Source organism: Syngnathus floridae, chromosome 12 (genome assembly GCF_059516105.1).
Source record: "Syngnathus floridae isolate MCC-2025c chromosome 12, RoL_Sflo_1.0, whole genome shotgun sequence".
In the NCBI taxonomy this organism is placed as follows: Eukaryota; Metazoa; Chordata; class Actinopteri; order Syngnathiformes; family Syngnathidae; genus Syngnathus; species Syngnathus floridae.
Genome location: NC_142424.1, coordinates 14,478,144 through 14,502,144, shown reverse-complemented (window position 1 = coordinate 14,502,144; position 24,001 = coordinate 14,478,144). Strand labels below are relative to the sequence as shown.

The 24,001-nt window shown below is 45.4% G+C and overlaps 1 protein-coding gene across 1 annotated transcript; it reads right to left on the bottom strand.

Annotated features, from left to right (window-relative positions):
• Positions 1–8,470: 8,470 nt before the first annotated feature.
• LOC148390161 (janus kinase and microtubule-interacting protein 3-like) lies at positions 8,471–10,475 on the bottom strand. Its single transcript, XM_088392524.1, has 6 exons — positions 10,278–10,475; positions 10,093–10,191; positions 9,774–10,007; positions 9,581–9,640; positions 9,291–9,524; positions 8,471–9,211 (listed from the first exon to the last, which is right to left on the bottom strand). Exons 2-6 carry the CDS (start codon positions 10,180–10,182, stop codon positions 9,095–9,097), a joined length of 735 nt encoding a protein of 244 aa, XP_088248650.1. The 5' UTR covers positions 10,183–10,191; positions 10,278–10,475; the 3' UTR covers positions 8,471–9,094.
• Between the last annotated feature and the right edge of the window lie 13,526 nt (positions 10,476–24,001).

Sequence of the window (24,001 nt, the reverse complement as noted above, 5' to 3'; positions counted from 1 at the left end):
GTGTTGTTCAGTGCGGCATGGTGTTCAATGCGGAATGGTGTTGTTCAGTGCAGGATGGTGTTGTTCAGTGCGGCATGGTGTTGTTCAGTGCGGCATAATGTTGTTCAGTGCGGCATGGTGTTGTTCAGTGCGGCATGGTGTTGTTCAGTGCGGCATGGTGTTGTTCAGTGCGGCATGGTGTTGTTCATTTCGGCATAATGTTGTTCAGTGCGGCATAATGTTGTTTAGTGCGGCATGGTGTTGTTCAGTGCGGGATGGTGTTGTTCAGTGCGTTATAATGTTGTTCAGTGCGGCATGGTGTTGTTCAGTGCGGCATGGTGTTGTTCAGTGCGGCATAATGTTGTTCAGTGCGGCATGGTGTTGTTCAGTGCGGCATGGTGTTGTTCAGTGCGGCATAATGTTCAGTGCGGCATAATGTTGTTCAGTGCGGCATGGTGTTGTTCAGTGCGGGATGGTGTTGTTCAGTGCAGGATGGTGTTGTTCAGTGCGGCATGGTGTTCAGTGCGGGATGGTGTCTTTCAGTGCGGCATGGTGTCGTTCAGTGCGGCATGGTGTCTTTCAGTGCGGCATGGTGTCGTTCAGTGAGGCATGGTGTTGTTCAGTGCGGCATGGTGTTATTTAGTGCGGCATGGTGTTGTTCAGTGCGGGATGGTGTTGTTCAGTGTGGCATGGTGTTCAGTGCGGCATGGTGTTGTTCAGTGCGGTATCGTGTTGTTCAGTGCGGTATCGTGTTTCTCAGTGCGGTATCGTGTTGTTCAGTGCAGTATCGTTGTGTTGTTCGTATTGTGTTGTGTTGTTCGTAATGTGTTGTGTTGTTCGTATTGTGTTGTGTTGTTCATATTGTGTTGTTCATATTGTGTTGAGTTGTTCGTATTGTGTTGTGTTGTTCGTATTGTGTTGCCTTTAACACTTAGCCTCTAACACTTAGCCTCTAACACTTAGCCTCTAGCATCTAGAAGGTAAATAAATAGGAAGGAAGGACTCACCGGTGACGTCTTCGCCCACGTCCAAGCGTTGTACTTTGTATTTTCATCCTTCTGACAGTGGAAAACATAGCCAACAAACACCGTGGAACCTAAACGAATGAAAGAAAACTATCATTTGGCCACAACCAACATTCACAGATACAACACAATGTGACGTGCGGGGTTGAGGTTAAAGGTTGAGTGAAGGGCCCTCGTTTTAAACTACTTTTTTGAAAAGGATTGGGAACAAGTAAGACGTATTTAATTTATTTAATGGGAAGTAGTAAGAGCTATTGAATTTAATCTTTGTATTATATTCTATTGTATTGTATTCTGTTGTATTCTTTTGGATTGTATTCACACTAACCCCACTAAAACTTCAGCCCACAAAAACTCGCCTCTGGCGCCTAGCCTCTGGCACTTAGCCTCTAACACTTAGCCTTTAACACTTAGCCTTTAACACTTAGCCTTTAACACTTAGCCTTTAACACTTAGCCTAGAAGGTGAATAAATAGGGTTAAAGGTTGAGTGAAGGGACCTCGTTTTAAACTACTTTTTTGAAAAGGAGTGGGAACAAGTAAGACGTATTTAATTTATTTAATGGGAAGTAGTAAGACTTATTAAATTTATTTAATCTACTTTTCTTCCCAGGCAAAATTTGATGTGCTGCAATTCCAAATTTCCAAAGTGAATGAAGGAATGAAGTCCTTTAAATTATGATTTTGTATAAATACTAGGCATTAACACAAAATCGACGGCACAAAATGGGCAGACTTTACTTGTTTGAAAAGGACTGGTTACAAGACAGACTTTTTTAATTTATTTAATGGGAAGAAGACTTATTTAGTTTAATTGATCTATTTTTGTTCCCTGGCAAAATTCGATTTGCTGCAATTCCAAATTTCCAAAGTGAATGAAGGAAAGAAGTCGTTTAAATTATGATTTTGTTTAAATACTAGGCATAGACACAAAATCTTCGGCACAAAATGGGCAGACTTTACTTGTTTGAAGAGGACTGGTTACAAGACAGACTTTTCTGATTTATTTAATGGGAAGAAGACTTATTTAGTTTATTTAATCTATTTTTGTTCCCTGGCAAAATTGGATTTGCTGAAACTGTATTTTGCCAAATCTTGCCTTGAGACCTGATAGGAAGTATTAAACGCTTAGTTAAATCAATACAAGTTGGTAATAAGAGCGAGTAATGTTGGTTGAACCGATGAATGAAGGTTGAAAGCAATTTAAATTATGACTTTGTATAAATACTAGATATTAACAGAACATCTACTGCGCGAAATGGGCAGAGTTTACTTGTTTGAGAAGGAGTGGCTTATTCAAAACTAAGATTTATTTAATCTGTTTGTTCCCAGGCAAAATTGGATGTGATGCAATTCCAAATTTCACCACATGATGGTGCCCAATTTTGACTTCATAGGACATATTAAACACTTAGCTTGTTATTATGTTCAAGGTAATCAGATTTGTTTATTATTCTAATGGCCTCTTCAAAACTATTCTGGATTACTACTTTGGATCTATTCTACATTACTTGGCAACAACATACTCTGTAACAGATTAGGCAGTATAATCATATATGTTAACTTGAGAGTGCCCACACTCAATCTACTTATCGTGATGTGTTAAATCAATTACTGTTAGACATTATTTGTCTGATAATCTACCAAATCTTTGAATTGAAGAATTTGTGATTTAATTAATAGCTTGTTCAGGGTAATCAGACTTGTATATAATTCTAATGGCCTTCTTTTGAAAACTATTCTGAATTACAACTTTGGATCTTATATTACTTTGCAACAATCTACTCGGTGACAGATTAGGCAGTATAATCACATATGTTAACTTCAGTGCCCACACTGTATTTATTTATGGTTATTTGTTAAATCAAGTACTGTTAGACATGAAATAGGAAGTGTTTAACATAAATGTTATGGCTACTCACCATTGTAGCTCGCTCCTGGTCAATGATACGAGCCTCTTCTTGCAGTGGAAAACTTGCAGCCAACAAACACCGTGGAACCTAAAGGAATGAAATTAAACATTAACATTTCGCCTCGACCAATTTTCACACGTACAACGCAACGCGGCTACACTTCTGCTATTACAAACGTAAATCTCCTTAAACACAATGAGTGTTACTTACCGTGTACGCTCTAGACGGTCCAGTTGCAAGCAGAAAATAAAGATATTTCCGTTGATAATCGTCGCTGCTCAGTGGCTCACGGCCATCGCGCCAACAGATTTGAATTTTGGCGGAGGTTCGGGCAATTACGTCATATCCGCGGCACATGACTGCGACGTAATACCCGCTTATCTGAAACGGCAGTTAAAAGTAGAGTTACATCAAGTTTTCTTGGAACCTAAACGAATGAAAGAAAACTATCATTTGGCCACAACCAACATTCACAGATACAACACAACGTGCGGGGTTGAGGTTAAAGATTGAGTGAAGGGCCCTCGTTTTAAACTACTGTTTTGAAAAGGAGTGGGAACAAGTAAGACGTATTTAATTTATTTAATGGGAAGTAGTAAGACTTATTAAATTTATTTAATCTACTTTTCTTCCCAGGCAAAATTTGATGTGCTGCAATTCCAAATTTCCAAAGTGAATGAAGGAATGAAGTCCTTTAAATTATGATTTTGTATAAATACTAGGCATTAACACAAAATCGACGGCACAAAATGGGCAGACTTTACTTGTTTGAAAAGGACTGGTTACAAGACAGACTTTTTTAATTTATTTAATGGGAAGAAAACTTAGTTAGTTTAATTGATCTATTTTTGTTCCCTGGCAAAATTCGATTTGCTGCAATTCCAAATTTCCAAAGTGAATGAAGGAAAGAAGTCGTTTAAATTATGATTTTGTTTAAATACTAGGCATAGACACAAAATCTACGGCACAAAATGGGCAGACTTTACTTGTTTGAAGAGGACTGGTTACAAGACAGACTTTTCTGATTTATTTAATGGGAAGAAGACTTATTTAGTTTATTTAATCTATTTTTGTTCCCTGGCAAAATTGGATTTGCTGAAACTGTATTTTGCCAAATCTTGCCTTGAGACCTGATAGGAAGTATTAAACGCTTAGTTAAATCAATACAAGTTGGTAATAAGAGCGAGTAATGTTAGTTGAACCGATGAATGAAGGTTGAAAGCAATTTAAATTATGACTTTGTATAAATACTAGATATTAACAGAACATCTACTGCGCGAAATGGGCAGAGTTTACTTGTTTGAGAAGGAGTGGCTTATTCAAAACTAAGATTTATTTAATCTGTTTGTTCCCAGGCAAAATTGGATGTGATGCAATTCCAAATTTCACCACATGATGGTGCCCAATTTTGACTTCATAGGACATATTAAACACTTAGCTTGTTATTATGTTCAAGGTAATCAGATTTGTTTATTATTCTAATGGCCTCTTCAAAACTATTCTGGATTACTACTTTGGATCTATTCTACATTACTTGGCAACAACATACTCTGTAACAGATTAGGCAGTATAATCATATATGTTAACTTGAGAGTGCCCACACTCAATCTACTTATCGTGATGTGTTAAATCAATTACTGTTAGACATTATTTGTCTGATAATCTACCAAATCTTTGAATTGAAGAATTTGTGATTTAATTAATAGCTTGTTCAGGGTAATCAGACTTGTATATAATTCTAATGGCCTTCTTTTGAAAACTATTCTGAATTACAACTTTGGATCTTATATTACTTTGCAACAATCTACTCGGTGACAGATTAGGCAGTATAATCACATATGTTAACTTCAGTGCCCACACTGTATTTATTTATGGTTATTTGTTAAATCAAGTACTGTTAGACATGAAATAGGAAGTGTTTAACATAAATGTTATGGCTACTCACCATTGTAGCTCGCTCCTGGTCAATGATACGAGCCTCTTCTTGCAGTGGAAAACTTGCAGCCAACAAACACCGTGGAACCTAAAGGAATGAAATTAAACATTAACATTTCGCCTCGACCAATTTTCACACGTACAACGCAACGCGGCTACACTTCTGCTATTACAAACGTAAATCTCCTTAAACACAATGAGTGTTACTTACCGTGTACGCTCTAGACGGTCCAGTTGCAAGCAGAAAATAAAGATATTTCCGTTGATAATCGTCGCTGCTCAGTGGCTCACGGCCATCGCGCCAACAGATTTGAATTTTGGCGGAGGTTCGGGCAATTACGTCATATCCGCGGCACATGACTGCGACGTAATACCCGCTTATCTGAAACGGCAGTTAAAAGTAGAGTTACATCAAGTTTTCTTGGAACCTAAACGAATGAAAGAAAACTATCATTTGGCCACAACCAACATTCACAGATACAACACAACGTGCGGGGTTGAGGTTAAAGATTGAGTGAAGGGCCCTCGTTTTAAACTACTGTTTTGAAAAGGAGTGGGAACAAGTAAGACGTATTTAATTTATTTAATGGGAAGTAGTAAGACTTATTAAATTTATTTAATCTACTTTTCTTCCCAGGCAAAATTTGATGTGCTGCAATTCCAAATTTCCAAAGTGAATGAAGGAATGAAGTCCTTTAAATTATGATTTTGTATAAATACTAGGCATTAACACAAAATCGACGGCACAAAATGGGCAGACTTTACTTGTTTGAAAAGGACTGGTTACAAGACAGACTTTTTTAATTTATTTAATGGGAAGAAGACTTATTTAGTTTAATTGATCTATTTTTGTTCCCTGGCAAAATTCGATTTGCTGCAATTCCAAATTTCCAAAGTGAATGAAGGAAAGAAGTCGTTTAAATTATGATTTTGTTTAAATACGAGGCATAGACACAAAATCTACGGCACAAAATGGGCAGACTTTACTTGTTTGAAGAGGACTGGTTACAAGACAGACTTTTCTAATTTATTTAATGGGAAGAAGACTTATTTAGTTTATTTAATCTATTTTTGTTCCCTGGCAAAATTGGATTTGCTGAAACTGTATTTTGCCAAATCTTGCCTTGAGACCTGATAGGAAGTATTAAACGCTTAGTTAAATCAATACAAGTTGGTAATAAGAGCGAGTAATGTTGGTTGAACCGATGAATGAAGGTTGAAAGCAATTTAAATTATGACTTTGTATAAATACTAGATATTAACAGAACATCTACTGCGCGAAATGGGCAGAGTTTACTTGTTTGAGAAGGAGTGGCTTATTCAAAACTAAGATTTATTTAATCTGTTTGTTCCCAGGCAAAATTGGATGTGATGCAATTCCAAATTTCACCACATGATGGTGCCCAATTTTGACTTCATAGGACATATTAAACACTTAGCTTGTTATTATGTTCAAGGTAATCAGATTTGTTTATTATTCTAATGGCCTCTTCAAAACTATTCTGGATTACTACTTTGGATCTATTCTACATTACTTGGCAACAACATACTCTGTAACAGATTAGGCAGTATAATCATATATGTTAACTTGAGAGTGCCCACACTCAATCTACTTATCGTGATGTGTTAAATCAATTACTGTTAGACATTATTTGTCTGATAATCTACCAAATCTTTGAATTGAAGAATTTGTGATTTAATTAATAGCTTGTTCAGGGTAATCAGACTTGTATATAATTCTAATGGCCTTCTTTTGAAAACTATTCTGAATTACAACTTTGGATCTTATATTACTTTGCAACAATCTACTCGGTGACAGATTAGGCAGTATAATCACATATGTTAACTTCAGTGCCCACACTGTATTTATTTATGGTTATTTGTTAAATCAAGTACTGTTAGACATGAAATAGGAAGTGTTTAACATAAATGTTATGGCTACTCACCATTGTAGCTCGCTCCTGGTCAATGATATGAGCCTCTTCTTGCAGTGGAAAACTTGCAGCCAACAAACACCGTGGAACCTAAAGGAATGAAATTAAACATTAACATTTCGCCTGGACCAACATTCACACGTACAACGCAACGCGGCTACACTTCTGCTATTACAAACGTAAATCTCCTTAAACACAACGAGTGTTACTTACCGTGTACGCTCTAGGCAAAATTGGATGTGATGCAATTCCAAATCTATCTGAAACGGCAGTTAAAAGTAGAGTTACATCAAGTTTTCTTTTTTAATCAACACAATCATTTACAACCGTTGACCAGAAAGAATCGTCGAAATTCGACGTCCCCCACAAACGCCACGCTCACTCGCTTTTCAGGGCAACAAAAGTACTTCTTTTTAAAAACGATGAGTTGTACTTACCGTGTACGCTCTGGACGGTCCAGTTGCAAGCAGAAAATAAAAATATTTCTCTTGTTAGTCGTATGTTACCATCCGCTGTGTCTTTGTCAACATCGCCGCCATTTTCCTACTTCCTGCTGCGAGCCACGCCCACGGATTTAAATTTGGGCGGAAGCTCTTTCCATTGGCGTCGTTTTCGCGTATAGCAAATCCGATTGGTTGGGAAGGGGGCACGGTTATGCAGCCGAGGGGTCCTGTGATCGGTGGGATGTAAAGTAGGCGTCGACGTCACGTCCGCGTCACGTGACCACGACGTGGCAGACGTCCTATAGCAACCGCTGTTTTGTTTAGTAGACTTACAGTTGTTATGCATTGACATAATGGCGCACACACCAAATAGATTTAAATAAATTAAATAGTTCTTCTGCCCACTCTCTTTTAAACAAGTTAACTCTCCCCGCGGATTTGAATTCCGGCGAAAGTTACGCCCATCGACGTCACGTATGTCACGTGACCACGACGTGGCAGATGTCATATAGCAACCGCTGTTTTGTTTAGTAGATTTACAGTTGTTATGCATTGGCATAATGGTGTGCACTCAAAATAGATTTAAATAAATTAAATATTTCTTCTGCCCACTCCCTTTTAAACAAGTTAACTCTGCCCACGTCCATTGACGTCTTGTCTGCGTCACGTGACCACGACGTAGCGACGTCATATAGTAACCGCTGTTTTGATCAGTAGACTTAGTTATTATGCGTTGACATAATGGCGCACTGGTTAGCATGGCCACCTCTTAAGCATGATGTTGCGGGTTCGACGCCTGATCAATGTTAGCATGGAGTGAGCTGAAGTGCATGGCGCTGAAGATTTGAATCTTTGAAATGCGCTGAGGTCTGACATATCAGGCAGAATGGTTTGCCATCACGTTCAACAAAAAATAGAAACTTTCCCACTCTGATTAAAACGTCCTGCGTTCATCTACGTATTTTCGTTTTGCTGTGCATCTTTTCCCTGCCATTTCGAGAGCCCAATTGACACTCATAGTTTAAAGAAATGTGTTTGCCCATCCTACTTTGTGGAATTTCACCACATGCGCTTTTGACCAAAATACCAAATTGAACTCAAGTGAAGCCAACACGCACAACCCCCCCCCCCCCCACACACACACACACACACACACACACAAATGTTGATATGAACATAAAAGAGCCGCATGCGGTTCGGGAGTTGCGGCTTGGCCAAACCTGTACTATACAACTTTATTTGTATAAAATTTTCACAACAGCTGTCACACAAACAAAGCGGGAAAAACCGAAGACGTGCGTGTTCCGCCCACGCTGGATTTATTTGCACCTTTGAAAAGACACCGTATTGCTGCAGATGTGGCAAAGAGTACTTTTGGGCATCTGAGACGGAAGGATGTCCAAAGCATCATGTCACCTGCTCTGGTAGGCATGGTGGTGGGACGTTGAGGTCAACCGCTTTGGGGTTGGCTGAATCTTTGATCGCAGGATGCCACACACTTGAAGACAGAAGCAGAAAAGCAGAGCTAAATGCAAAATGTACTCACCGGTGACTCCAATTTTTTTCCCCCCTGAAGAAACAGCTGGACGGGTGGCCCCGGCTGGCCAGTGGGACTCTTGATATTCTGACCCTTTTTAGTGCGCGTTTGGGGCAACAACCGTTTTTTGTGGCGCTCTTTTCTGGTTCAAAAGTGCCCTGCATGTGAATTTGCTTTTCCTGCCTTCTGATTGGATGAGCGCCGGTGTGACGCGGTGCCTCTGTCACCGTGGCGGGGGGTATACGTTGGCATCGGAGCGTCTGCGACCGGCTGGCAGTGTATCGGAGGTGTCGAGTGCGGTGCCGCTGGAGCTCACTCACCAGCTGGTGTTAGGGCCACAGAATGAAGGCCAAGGAGAAGAATAGAAAGAGAAACAGAAACTTCTCCTCCAATTGTTTGATTTGTCTCTTCTGAGCTTCGATGAATTCTTTCAGCTCTTTGTTCCTCTAGGACGGACAAATGGAAAGTGGCATTCAAAAGCCAGTAAGCGTGCAAGTAAGTGCCGGGCTGGCTTTGGGCCCTTACCTGTTGCGCGCTGTGCAGCAGATCCATTCTCTCTTGGAGGATGCAAGCGTCGCGCTCCCTCAACTCGCACATCAGGGCTCGCTTCCATTGGTCCACGGCGCTCCTAAGCTCTTCTCTCTGATCCGCCGTCAGCACGTCATTCACGCCAGCGTGGCTGGCTTTTTCGCCGTCCGTGGCGGGGCAGTCCCGCTGCGGTAGCGCCTCGTACAACATGGCCTCCAGCTCCAGGATCCTCTGGGCCGCAATCCTCGTCCATCAGTGGTCCGGCGGGAGATTTGAGGGAGGCTTACCTTATGAGCCTGGTCCATGGAACACTTCCTGAAGTCCAACTCTTCATCCAGGTAGCCCTTCTGCTTGCAGAACATAGAAGAGCCCAAAGGCACAGCGTCAACAAGCTTCTTTCAGCGCAAAGCCTTCCAAAAGTCACATTTGAGCCGCCGAGTCTCGTGGAGTGCGAACATAAGGAGTTCGACATACACTTACGGCGTTATAGCCCAGGATGTCCAGCTTCTTCATCAGATCACTGATGACGATGTCCGGGGGAAAGGCGCAAGGAGCAATGTAAGGTGTTCTGGGACCTCGGGTTAAGGTTAGGGTTGCGAGGGACGCCTTACGTACGCTCACGCCCTCGGCCTCGCAGTAGATCTGCAAAGGGCTGAGGCCGTCTGGGAAACGGACTTGCAGAAACTTCAAGACGGGGGAGCGCCACTCCCTCTCCTGAAAGGCAGAGGCATGCATCCGTCCGTCCGTCCGTCCGTCCGTCACATCTCTGGCCTCAACACGCTTGTGCGAGTCTTCCCACCTCCAGCTCCAGGATGCGGAACTCAAGCAGTTCGTTTTGGTCTCGGATATCCTGGATGTGCTCTTTCAGACGCGCTTCTTCCGCCTCCATCCGCCTGACCTGAAAAGACAGTCAGACCTCATCTGCGGGGCTTCCTGACGGGTGTGACGCCAAGCGACTCCGCCCAGCGCCTTTCTTTCCGTCACCTTTTCGGCCAACTGCTGATTGCTCTGACGCAGCAGCTGCTTCTCCTCCACCCACTTGACATTCTAGAAGAGACAAACGCGTGGACAGCTTTGGAATGTTGTGTCATTTTCATCCACAAATTCTTTGGTTGACTGGAAAATGACATTTGCTTTTCTCCGCATTTTCCCAGCCACATTCGGGGGGGGTTGGTCCAGTAATGCCAGACGAATGAGTGACTGAAGAATGTAGCTATTTTGTCTGAGAAAAAGGTGTGCTCATTGATGAGCTTACCTGTCCTTGTTGCTTCAGCGCTGACTCCAGATCTGCTACTCTGCTTTGATAGTGACCCATTTCTACCATCAGCTTTTCTCTGGTCTGAAAGGAGGAGGAGGGAGGCTCCTCCTCCTCCTTTCAGACCAGAGAACACCCGAGGCTGGGTGAGAACGGGGAGGCTGCGACCCGGCCGGGGGTTGCGGGAAGGGGCGCCACCTTGATCTCCTTCTCGGCGTCGTAGTCCCCTTCGCTGGTCTGGGCTAGCAGAGCGTAGGCTCGTTGCAGCGCTTGATATTCTTGCGTCAGCTGGCGGTAGCGAAGCTCCGCCTCTTCATGCACACACCAATGCAACACAGCACTAGTACCAGAATCAGTCAGACCGGCGACAAAGCACCCGCGACGCAAAGACGAGTCCGATTCCAGGCTGAAGAGGAATGTTTGGTGCCAATACGCTGGCAGAAATGGCGGGCTACCTCTTCGGGTTCCGTGTCGGGGGTTCTGTCGGTGTGAAAAGACAAGGACGATCCGTCCGAGTCCACCAACACGTCTTCGTCGTAGCCGTAAAATGTTTCGATGACCTGCGGGCGCGGAAGCAAACATCTCTCTGAACAAACTGAAGCGACACCTCACGATGAATCGACGAGAGGAACGATAGCGAGAAAAAGGCCATTTCATCTTGCGCAACACCAAGCAGCCGCAAACAAACAGACTCACCTTGCAGGACCTCACGCTTTGTTCCTCCTCAGAGATTCTCGACGTCGGTATCGTAGCAGCAAATCTCTCTCCTGTCGACACAAATAATCCGCCTTTGAGATTCTTTGGATGCAAAGGGAACGAACGGCTCCGGCGCAGAAACAAACGCGACTCACAATGACATTTCTGACATGAGCTCCTGTCTCCAGAGCCTGAAAAACACGTCACCGGCGATGATTGGAGGGACGCTCGTCTTTTCCAAAAGTGACAACTACAGGGTGTGTCAGGGTTTTCCAGATTATCTTTATCGTATCATTATGTTGCTTTGACTTTGACTGCAACCTGTAATAAATAATATTATTTATCCCTTATTTATCCCTATCGCTTATCCCTTCCTACACAAAGTCGTAAAACACCCCTTGCTATGTTTTGACTAGAGGTCAAGGGCTTCCTCTATTCAATCCACTCTTACACCCACCCTGTTTCTCTTAATTAAAATGCTCGTGCAGGAGCCGAGAGTCAGACTTCATTCGTACAACGGATGGACTCTCCACCTGCAGGTGTCCAAAAGAACTTACTTGTCTCCCGTGTGGTTCTTGCAAAATAAGTTGGAGCGAGCGCAACTCTAACAGGGTGCATTTTGCCACTAGCTGCCTACGGACAATGATGTCGCGCTCGCGGCTCATGGTTGACGGGCTGAGCAGCCGGGCAAGTCCGTCGTTTTCAGCGCACAGCGAGTGGCAAAGGCGCTGACAAAACGGGAGCTTTGAGCTGCTGAAAACGGCAAAACAAGTCTAAAGCGTGTTCAAACGCGTGCGCACAATGCTCCTGCTTGAAAGGTCGGAATTTAAGGGGCCAATTTTTTGGATGGCGGCCGCCGGCCAAGCTTTGGACGGAAAAGGTTTCCTGGCGACAGCGAGCGAGCGTGGCGCTGCCGTACGTGCACCGAGTCGCCTGCCTGAAGACCTTGGACAAGTCGTCGATGATGTGCCGCTGCTCCACAACTTGAAGGAACTCCATTTCACCGTCCTGCTGGCCGCAACCGCGGTCCAGGTCATTGAGCGAACTAGGCCTTCTCTGTGGAACACAAATGCAGTGGACTCTGTTGGCACGCCGCCGTTGTCCGCGTCGACTTACCAAGCTTGCCATCTCCTCGTTCTCCTGGGTGACAAAGCGCACTTTGTTTTCAAGGCGACACAGCACCAGCGAGAGTTCTTCATTCTTCCTGCTCAGGCGTTTGTTTTTGTACAGGAGTGGCAGAAACTGGCTTTCTGTTTCTCTCAGTCGCTTTAGCTGCAAGCATGAAGTGCGGGATGTGAAAGACGCACAACACGCGGGCCAGAACGTATCCATTCCTTTTGCATCGGTTTGAACGGAATCGTGGCTTTGGCTCCCAATAAAAGACATCTACCAGGCAACCGACTCGACGCGCCGCTCAACTAATAAGCAAGCGCAATGGGTGCCTCGCTGGATGGCGCGCATCAAACGTAGCGCAAACCTTCAAGCGTGCCGTCAATAAATTACCAGTTCATTGCGCTCTTCAGAAAGCAGGGCGTTTCGATCCTCCAGGTTCCTGATGACTGCGCTGAGCTCAGCGATTTTCAGATGAAACCGTCGCGTGTCCCGATCCTCCTGAGACTGAAAACGCCCCGCAACACACACACAAGCACTCGTTCAAAGTTCAAAACTGTTTTTGTGCTACCTTCCTCCAGCAACGAACTAAGTCATGCGTACTGCAAGTGTGTGATGAGGTGGCTTACGCAATGAAGAGGATTGCTAGTAGCGGCGTTGACCCCACTTCCAGGGTAGTTTAGGCCCGCCCTTTGGGAATCCCTCAGGGCAGCGATCTGCTGCTCGGCAGCCTGAGTCTGCAGCTGAAGGCGGTGGACGTGGCCGGCCCCAGGGCTTCATCCAAAACACTAACCGCTCTGTCTTTCAGCTTGATCTCATCCGTCTGGATGTACAAACAGGGAGCGCTCAGGCAGGCGGGCAAACTCATTTGCCAGAATTGTGACAAAAACAAAGAGAGCAACCGGCCAATTTTTTTTCTTGAATCGACTGGAACACCTTTGCTGTGACAAAAGCGAAGCGAGCAACCGGACATTTTCTTCTTGTGAAATAGAATAGAATAGAATGCCTTAGGTGTCATTGCACTGCAGGTATACAACGAAATTGGGAACATAGCCACGCACCGCGCATCTGATCAGTCCTACCAGTCGGCGGATCTCCCTCTCGCAGTCTCTCTTGGTTCGGCTCAGCTCCTCCCGATGCTGGTGATGAGCCGATCGGAGCTCGGCCGCTCGGGACTGCCAGGCCTGCTGGGCCGCTGCCAGGGCTTCTTCCGCGCTCCTGGTGGAGGCGACACCGCTCGGTCTCCCGACACCGCCGCGTCTCCTCCACCTCCGCCAGCAAAGCGCCCCCCCTCCTCACCTGAGCAGACATTGCGCCACACCGGGCCGTTGAGACCGCAACGGAGCGCCGCGACGCTTACTGGGGACAAGCTACACAATACGGTAGCGGCCGCATCGAAGCCCGACGTGGCGTGCGGATAGTCAGACACGGATAGAGCGGATCACCTTGTCCATGGAGCCGTCCCTCAGGCTGAGGACCAAGGCATTCAGTCGCTGGATCTCTCCATCTTTGATTTTGATCACTCTCATCAGCTCCATTTCATGCTGCCGCAGTAATGTCTCCCTGGTAATGGCTAACTCTTTCTGCTTCTCCTCATGGAGTTTGCTTTTGAGTTCCGTCATGGCGGCGGTGGCACGGTGGTGCTCCGCCCGCAGGTCCTGACTTCTCTCTCTCTCCAGACAGCTGACCTGACATGACTTAGACTTAGACTTAGACAAACTTTATTGTCATCTTGTCTGCACATGGTGCATACAAAACGAAATTCCGTTGCATACGTCTTACAACAAAGTAGTGATATTGCAGTTGAATAGAAGTAACATATCCTATGAAAATATATATATATACATATACTATATATATATATATATATTAAAAATAAGTATAAAGTGCAGCAGTGATAATTATGCAATAGTGCAAGTAGGCAAAACAGTATTCAAGAGTGTGCAGAGGAATGCTAAACCATGTATTAAACTTCTATTTAAAGGGTTTATACAAGTTCAGTAAAGTTGGTAGTGCGAGATAGTGCAAGATAGAGGTCCGTAGTGTCATAAAGTACAGTTCTGTGAATGTGTGATGCAGAGTTCAGTTTAGAGCTCAACAGTTCTAGTGTTCAACAGTCTGATGACAGCAGGGAAAAAGCTGTTGCAGAACCTGGTGGACCTGCAGCGGATGCTGCAAACCTCTTCCCAGAGGGCAGCAGGGAGAACAGTCCATGGTGGGGGTGTGATGGGTCATTGATGATGTTACGGGCACGGGACATGCAGCGCTGAGATGAAATGTCCTGAATGGAGGGAAGAGGAGCCCCTATGATCCTCTCTGCTGTCCTCACCACTCTCCTCACGTTCTTCCAATCGGAGGCGGTGCAGCCTCCACACCACACAGAGAGACAGCTTGTCAGAATGCTCTCTATGGTGCTCCTGTAGAACGTCCTCATGATGGGTGGGGGCAGGTGGGCTCTCCTCATCCTCCGCTGTAAGTACAAGCGCTTCTGTGCCCTCTTGACCAGTGCCGTAGTGTTCATAGTCCAGGTGAGGTCTTCTGTGATGTGGACCCCCAGGAATTTGGTGGTGCTGACCACCTCCACAGCTGAGCTGTTGATGATCAGTGGAGCGTGGTGAGGCTGTTTTTTCCTGAAGTCGACGATGATCTCCTTCATCTTCTCCTCATTCAGGATCAGGCTGTTTTCTCTGCACCAGCCCACCAGCTGCTCCACCTCCTCTCTGTAGTCCAGGTCGTTGTTGTCTCTGATGAGCCCCACCACCGTTGTGTCGTCTGCTGACTTCACGATGTGATTGGTGGTGAACCTGAGGACGCAGTCGTGTGTCATCAGGGTGAACAGCAGGGGGCTCAGGACGCAGCCCTGAAGGGAGCCTGTGCTGAGGGTGATGACATCAGAGGTGTTCTGTCCGACCCGGACTGACTGAGGTCTGTTGCTGAGGAAGTCTAGCAGCCAGTTGCGAAGGGGGGTGTTGAAGCCCAGGTGTTCCAATTTTCCTACCAGATGCTGTGGGATGATGGTGTCAAACGCTGAGCTGAAGTCCAGGAACAGCCTCCGCACATGGGTGTTCTTCTCCTCCAGGTGAGCCAGGCTCAGGTGAAGAACGGAGGAGATGGCGTCCTGAGTGGAGCGGTTTTGCCGGTCGGCAAACTGGAACGGGTCAAATAATAGGGGGAGTCTGGAAACGATGTGACCTTTAAGCAGCCTTTCGAAGCACTTCATCATAACCGGAGTCAGTGCAACAGGCCGGTAATCATTAAATGAGGTGATTTGAGGTTTCTTCGGCACCGGAATGATGGAGGCAGTCTTAAAGCACGCCGGCACTGTGGCTTGGCCCAGCGAGGTGTTAAAAATGTCTGTGATGACCCCAGCCAGATGACTTGCACATTCCCTGAACACACGCCCAGGAATGTTGTCGGGGCCAGGGGCCTTACAGGGGTTGACTCTCCTCAGGGTCTTCAACACATCGGCGGAGTCAAGGCAGAGTACCTCCTCTTCCTGATGGGGGACAGTTTTAACTGCTGGAGTGCCGTTTAGTGCCTCGAACCTCCCAAAGAAGTTATTTAGACCATTTAGAAAGTCAGCATCAACTACACCCACCCGGGGGGGGGGGGAGTGAGTTGTAGTCTGTAATCGCCCATATGCCTTGCCACATACTCCTGATGTTTTTGACGTCGTGGAAACGATCCTGAAATTTTCGACTGCGGTCTCGCTTCGCTATCCTGATGGCACGGTTCAAGTTGGCTCTCGCTGTCCTCAGTGTCTCCTTGTCGCCAGACTTGAAGGCAGAGTTCCGCGCTCGTAGCGTTTGACGTACCTCCTCAGTCATCCAGGGTCGTTGGTTGCCCCGGGTGATGATATTCTTAGTGGTGCTGACGTCCTCGGTGCATTTGTTGATGTAGGCTGACACAGTCATGGCACACGCATGTCTAATCTACATCGGGAAAACTGGGAGGGAGGCAGGCAGGGAGGCAGGCAGGGAGGCAGGCAGTGTCTGTCTGTTGAGGTTTTCACCTTGTTCTTCTCCTGCTGAAGTTCTAACTGGACGTCCATCAGTTTGGTTCTCAGCTCGTCATTGGCGGCCTGAAGGGCGTCCGTTCGCTCCGCCTTGGCCCGCCCTGCCGGAGCTCGTTTGGACATCTCTTACTCGAGTCTCGCCCGGTCGTCAGTCAGAGATCACAACATTTGTACCTGGAGAGCACAAACGCAGCGCTGTTTTCCACTGGCTTCGAACTCAACTTCAATCGGTACCGTAACTTACAACATCATAAACATAGAACTAGCTTGACTTATTCATTGAATAAATGCATTTGGTTCTTCAAAACTGCATCACGCAACATAGCGTGACCGAGACGGCCGTTATCCACCTGCGTGAAGTTATTTGGTGAAATGAATGAGATGTTTAAGACACCATCGTTCTGTCTCTATGTAGATGAAGGGAAATAATCGATTGCTGAAGGTCCAGAGGTGTTGTGATAAACAAATAAACATATTAGTGATTAGTGACATATTTGTGATAAACATATTAGGCAGGATAATCACATATGTTAACGTGACTGCCCACACTGTATTTATTTATGGTTATTTGTTAAATCGAGTACTGTTAGACATGAAATAGGAAGTGTTTAACATAAATGGAAGACGAAAGGGGTACTCACCATTGTAGCTCCTGCTGGTCAATGATACGAGCCTCTTCTTGCAGTGGAAAACATACAGCCAACAAACACCGTGGAACCTAAAGGAATGAAATTAAACATTAACATTTAGCCTCAACCAACATTCACAGATACAACACAACGCAAACTACACAAACGTAAATCTTTTTAAACACAATGAGTTGTACTTACCGTGTACGCTCTAGACGGTCCACTTGCAAGCAGAAAATAAAGATATTTCTGTTGATAATCGTCGTGTTTGTATCCGGTGTCTCGCTCAAGGCCATTGCGCCCACAGATTTGAATTTTGGCGAGAGTTCAGCCTATTGACGTCATTTCCGCGGTGTAATACCCGCATATCTGAAACGGCAAAGTTAAGAGTAGAGTTAAATAAAGTTTTTAGTCAACGCAATAATTTACAACCGTTGACCAGTCGAAATAATCGTCGAAATTTGGCGTCTGTGGCTGGAAGCAGACGCCGAGTTCGACATTCCTCCCAAACGCCACACTCCCTCGCTTTTCAGGGCTAAAAAAAAACAGTTGTAATTACCTTGTACGCTCTAGACGGTCAAGTTGCAAGCTGAAAACAAAAATATTTGCCTTGTTAGTCATCGTGTTACTAACCGCTGTGTCTTGTTTGCCAGATTTGCCGCTTTCCTACTTCCTGTTGCAAGCCACGCCCACGGATTATAATTTTGCCGTGAGTTCCGCCTATTGACGTCATGTCCGCGTCACATGACTGCGACGTAATATTATCTAAAACTGTTTGTGCGGTATTGTGTTGTTCTGTGCGGTATTGTGTTATTCTGTGCAGCGTCGTGTTGTTCTGTGCGGCGTCGTGTTGTTCAGTGCGACGTCGTGTTGTTCAGTAAGGCATGGTGTTGTTCAGTGCGGCATGGTGTTGTTCAGTGCGGCATAATGTTGTTCAGTGCGGCATGGTGTTGTTCAGTGCAGGATGGTGTTGTTCAGTGCGGCATGGTGTTGTTCAATGCAGGATCGTGTTGTTCAGTGCAGCATAATGTTGTTCAGTGCAGCATGGTGTTGTTCAGTGCAGCATGGTGTTGTTCACTGCGGGATGGTGTTGTTCAATGCGGGATCGTGTTGTTCAGTGCGGCATAATGTTGTTCAGTGCGGCATGGTGTTGTTCAGTGCGGCATGGTGTTGTTCAGTGCGACATAATGTTGTTTAGTGCGGCATAATGTTGTTCAGTGCGGCATAATGTTGTTCAGTGCGGCATGGTGTTGTTCAGTGCGGCATGGTGTTGTTCAGTGCGGCATGGTGTTGTTCAGTGCAGGATGGTGTTGTTCAGTGCGGCATGGTGTTGTTCAATGCGGCATGGTGTTGTTCAGTGCGGGATGGTGTTGTTCATTGCGGCATGGTGTTGTTCAGTGCGGCATGGTGTTGTTCAGTGCGGCATGGTGTTGTTCAGTGCGGCATGGTGTTGTTCAGTGCGGCATAATGTTGTTCAGTGCGGCATGGTGTTGTTCAGTGCAGGATGGTGTTGTTCAGTGCGGCATGGTGTTGTTCAATGCAGGATCGTGTTGTTCAGTGCAGCATAATGTTGTTCAGTGCAGCATGGTGTTGTTCAGTGCGGCATGGTGTTGTTCAATGCGGCATGGTGTTGTTCACTGCGGGATGGTGTTGTTCAATGCGGGATCGTGTTGTTCAGTGCGGCATAATGTTGTTCAGTGCGGCATGGTGTTGTTCAGTGCGGCATGGTGTTGTTCAGTGCGACATAATGTTGTTTAGTGCGGCATAATGTTGTTCAGTGCGGCATAATGTTGTTCAGTGCGGCATGGTGTTGTTCAGTGCGGCATGGTGTTGTTCAGTGCGGCATGGTGTTGTTCAGTGCAGGATGGTGTTGTTCAGTGCGGCATGGTGTTGTTCAATGCGGCATGGTGTTGTTCAGTGCGGGATGGTGTTGTTCAGTGCGGGATGGTGTTGTTCAGTGCGGCATGGTGTTGTTCAGTGCGGAATGGTGTTGTTCAGTGCGGCATGGTGTTGTTCAGTGCGGCATGGTGTTGTTCAATGCGGCATGGTGTTGTTCAGTGCGGGATGGTGTTGTTCAGTGCGGCATGGTGTTGTTCAGTGCGGCATGGTGTTGTTCAGTGCGGCATGGTGTTGTTCAGTGCGGCATGGTGTTGTTCAATGCGGCATGGTGTTGTTCAGTGCGGGATGGTGTTCAGTGCAGGATGGTGTTGTTCAGTGCGGCATGGTGTTGTTCAATGCGTCACTGCGGCATAATGTTGTTCAGTGCGGCATGGTGTTGTTCAGTGCGGCATGGTGTTGTTCAGTGCGGCATGGTGTTGTTCAGTGCAGGATGGTGTTGTTCAGTGCGGCATGGTGTTGTTCAATGCGGCATGGTGTTGTTCAGTGCGGCATGGTGTTGTTCAGTGCGGCATGGTGTTGTTCAGTGCGGGATGGTGTTGTTCAGTGCAGGATGGTGTTGTTCAGTGCGGCATGGTGTTGTTCAATGCGGCATGGTGTTGTTCAGTGCGGGATGGTGTTGTTCAGTGCGGGATGGTGTTGTTCAGTGCGGCATGGTGTTGTTCAGTGCGGCATAATGTTGTTCAGTGCGGCATGGTGTTGTTCAGTGCGGCATGGTGTTGTTCAGTGCGGCATGGTGTTGTTCAGTGCGGCATGGTGTTGTTCATTTCGGCATAATGTTGTTCAGTGCGGCATAATGTTGTTTAGTGCGGCATGGTGTTGTTCAGTGCGGGATGGTGTTGTTCAGTGCGTTATAATGTTGTTCAGTGCGGCATGGTGTTGTTCAGTGCGGCATGGTGTTGTTCAGTGCGGCATAATGTTGTTCAGTGCGGCATGGTGTTGTTCAGTGCGGCATGGTGTTGTTCAGTGCGGCATGGTGTTGTTCAGTGCGGCATGGTGTTGTTCAGTGCGGCATAATGTTGTCCAGTGCGCCATAATGTTGTTCAGTGCGGCATGGTGTTGTTCAGTGCGGGATGGTGTTGTTCAGTGCGGCATGGTGTTGTTCAATGCGGCATGGTGTTGTTCAGTGCGGGATGGTGTTGTTCAGTGCAGGATGGTGTTGTTCAGTGCGGCATGGTGTTGTTCAATGCGGCATGGTGTTGTTCAGTGCGGGATGGTGTTGTTCAGTGCGGGATGGTGTTGTTCAGTGCGGCATGGTGTTGTTCAGTGCGGCATGGTGTTGTTCAGTGCGGCATGGTGTTGTTCAGTGCGGCATGGTGTTGTTCAGTGCGGCATGGTGTTGTTCAGTGCGGAATGGTGTTGTTCAGTGCGGCATGGTGTTGTTCAGTGCGGGATGGTGTTGTTCAATGCGGGATCGTGTTGTTCAGTGCGGGGTGGTGTTGTTCAGTGCAGGATGGTGTTGTTCAGTGCAGGATGGTGTTGTTCAGTGCGGCATGGTGTTGTTCAATGCAGGATCGTGTTGTTCAGTTCAGCATAATGTTGTTCAGTGCAGCATGGTGTTGTTCAGTGCGGCATGGTGTTGTTCAATGCGGCATGGTGTTGTTCAGTGCGGGATGGTGTTGTTCATTGCGGCATGGTGTTGTTCAGTGCGGCATGGTGTTGTTCAGTGCGGCATGGTGTTGTTCAGTGCGGGATGGTGTTGTTCAGTGCAGGATGGTGTTGTTCAGTGCGGCATGGTGTTGTTCAATGCGGCATGGTGTTGTTCAGTTCGGGATGGTGTTGTTCAGTGCGGCATGGTGTTGTTCAGTGCGGCATAATGTTTTTCAGTGCGGCTTGGTGTTGTTCAGTGCGGCATGGTGTTGTTCAGTGCGGCATGGTGTTGTTCAGTGCAGCATAATGTTGTTCAGTGCGGCATGGTGTTGTTCAGTGCGGAATGGTGTTGTTAAGTGCGGCATGGTGTTGTTCAGTGCGGCATGGTGTTGTTCAGTGCGGCATGGTGTTGTTCAGTGCGGCATGGTGTTGTTCAGTGCGGGATGGTGTTGTTCAGTGCGGGATGGTGTTGTTCAGTGCGGCATGGTGTTGTTCAGTGCGGCATGGTGTTGTTCAGTGCGGCATGGTGTTGTTCAGTGCGGCATGGTGTTGTTCATTTCGGCATAATGTTGTTCAGTGCGGCATAATGTTGTTTAGTGCGGCATGGTGTTGTTCAGTGCGGGATGGTGTTGTTCAGTGCGTTATAATGTTGTTCAGTGCGGCATGGTGTTGTTCAGTGCGGCATGGTGTTGTTCAGTGCGGCATGGTGTTGTTCAGTGCGGCATAATGTTGTTCAGTGCGGCATAATGTTGTTCAGTGCGGCATGATGTTGTTCAGTGCGGGATGGTGTTGTTCAGTGCGGGATGGTGTTGTTCAGTGCGGCATGGTGTTCAATGCGGAATGGTGTTGTTCAGTGCAGGATGGTGTTGTTCAGTGCGGCATGGTGTTGTTCAGTGCGGCATAATGTTGTTCAGTGCGGCATGGTGTTGTTCAGTGCGGCATGGTGTTGTTCAGTGCGGCATGGTGTTGTTCAGTGCGGCATGGTGTTGTTCATTTCGGCATAATGTTGTTCAGTGCGGCATAATGTTGTTTAGTGCGGCATGGTGTTGTTCAGTGCGGGATGGTGTTGTTCAGTGCGTTATAATGTTGTTCAGTGCGGCATGGTGTTGTTCAGTGCGGCATGGTGTTGTTCAGTGCGGCATAATGTTGTTCAGTGCGGCATGGTGTTGTTCAGTGCGGCATGGTGTTGTTCAGTGCGGCATAATGTTCAGTGCGGCATAATGTTGTTCAGTGCGGCATGGTGTTGTTCAGTGCGGGATGGTGTTGTTCAGTGCAGGATGGTGTTGTTCAGTGCGGCATGGTGTTCAGTGCGGGATGGTGTCTTTCAGTGCGGCATGGTGTCGTTCAGTGCGGCATGGTGTCTTTCAGTGCGGCATGGTGTCGTTCAGTGAGGCATGGTGTTGTTCAGTGCGGCATGGTGTTATTTAGTGCGGCATGGTGTTGTTCAGTGCGGGATGGTGTTGTTCAGTGTGGCATGGTGTTCAGTGCGGCATGGTGTTGTTCAGTGCGGCATCGTGTTGTTCAGTGCGGTATCGTGTTTCTCAGTGCGGTATCGTGTTGTTCAGTGCAGTATCGTTGTGTTGTTCGTATTGTGTTGTGTTGTTCGTAATGTGTTGTGTTGTTCGTATTGTGTTGTGTTGTTCATATTGTGTTGTTCATATTGTGTTGAGTTGTTCGTATTGTGTTGTGTTGTTCGTATTGTGTTGCCTTTAACACTTAGCCTCTAACACTTAGCCTCTAACACTTAGCCTCTAGCATCTAGAAGGTAAATAAATAGGAAGGAAGGACTCACCGGTGACGTCTTCGCCCACGTCCAAGCGTTGTACTTTGTATTTTCATCCTTCTGACAGTGGAAAACATAGCCAACAAACACCGTGGAACCTAAACGAATGAAAGAAAACTATCATTTGGCCACAACCAACATTCACAGATACAACACAATGTGACGTGCGGGGTTGAGGTTAAAGGTTGAGTGAAGGGCCCTCGTTTTAAACTACTTTTTTGAAAAGGATTGGGAACAAGTAAGACGTATTTAATTTATTTAATGGGAAGTAGTAAGAGCTATTGAATTTAATCTTTGTATTATATTCTATTGTATTGTATTCTGTTGTATTCTTTTGGATTGTATTCACACTAACCCCACTAAAACTTCAGCCCACAAAAACTCGCCTCTGGCGCCTAGCCTCTGGCACTTAGCCTCTAACACTTAGCCTTTAACACTTAGCCTTTAACACTTAGCCTTTAACACTTAGCCTTTAACACTTAGCCTAGAAGGTGAATAAATAGGGTTAAAGGTTGAGTGAAGGGACCTCGTTTTAAACTACTTTTTTGAAAAGGAGTGGGAACAAGTAAGACGTATTTAATTTATTTAATGGGAAGTAGTAAGACTTATTAAATTTATTTAATCTACTTTTCTTCCCAGGCAAAATTTGATGTGCTGCAATTCCAAATTTCCAAAGTGAATGAAGGAATGAAGTCCTTTAAATTATGATTTTGTATAAATACTAGGCATTAACACAAAATCGACGGCACAAAATGGGCAGACTTTACTTGTTTGAAAAGGACTGGTTACAAGACAGACTTTTTTAATTTATTTAATGGGAAGAAGACTTATTTAGTTTAATTGATCTATTTTTGTTCCCTGGCAAAATTCGATTTGCTGCAATTCCAAATTTCCAAAGTGAATGAAGGAAAGAAGTCGTTTAAATTATGATTTTGTTTAAATACTAGGCATAGACACAAAATCTTCGGCACAAAATGGGCAGACTTTACTTGTTTGAAGAGGACTGGTTACAAGACAGACTTTTCTGATTTATTTAATGGGAAGAAGACTTATTTAGTTTATTTAATCTATTTTTGTTCCCTGGCAAAATTGAGATTTGCTGAAACTGTATTTTGCCAAATCTTGCCTTGAGACCTGATAGGAAGTATTAAACGCTTAGTTAAATCAATACAAGTTGGTAATAAGAGCGAGTAATGTTGGTTGAACCGATGAATGAAGGTTGAAAGCAATTTAAATTATGACTTTGTATAAATACTAGATATTAACAGAACATCTACTGCGCGAAATGGGCAGAGTTTACTTGTTTGAGAAGGAGTGGCTTATTCAAAACTAAGATTTATTTAATCTGTTTGTTCCCAGGCAAAATTGGATGTGATGCAATTCCAAATTTCACCACATGATGGTGCCCAATTTTGACTTCATAGGACATATTAAACACTTAGCTTGTTATTATGTTCAAGGTAATCAGATTTGTTTATTATTCTAATGGCCTCTTCAAAACTATTCTGGATTACTACTTTGGATCTATTCTACATTACTTGGCAACAACATACTCTGTAACAGATTAGGCAGTATAATCATATATGTTAACTTGAGAGTGCCCACACTCAATCTACTTATCGTGATGTGTTAAATCAATTACTGTTAGACATTATTTGTCTGATAATCTACCAAATCTTTGAATTGAAGAATTTGTGATTTAATTAATAGCTTGTTCAGGGTAATCAGACTTGT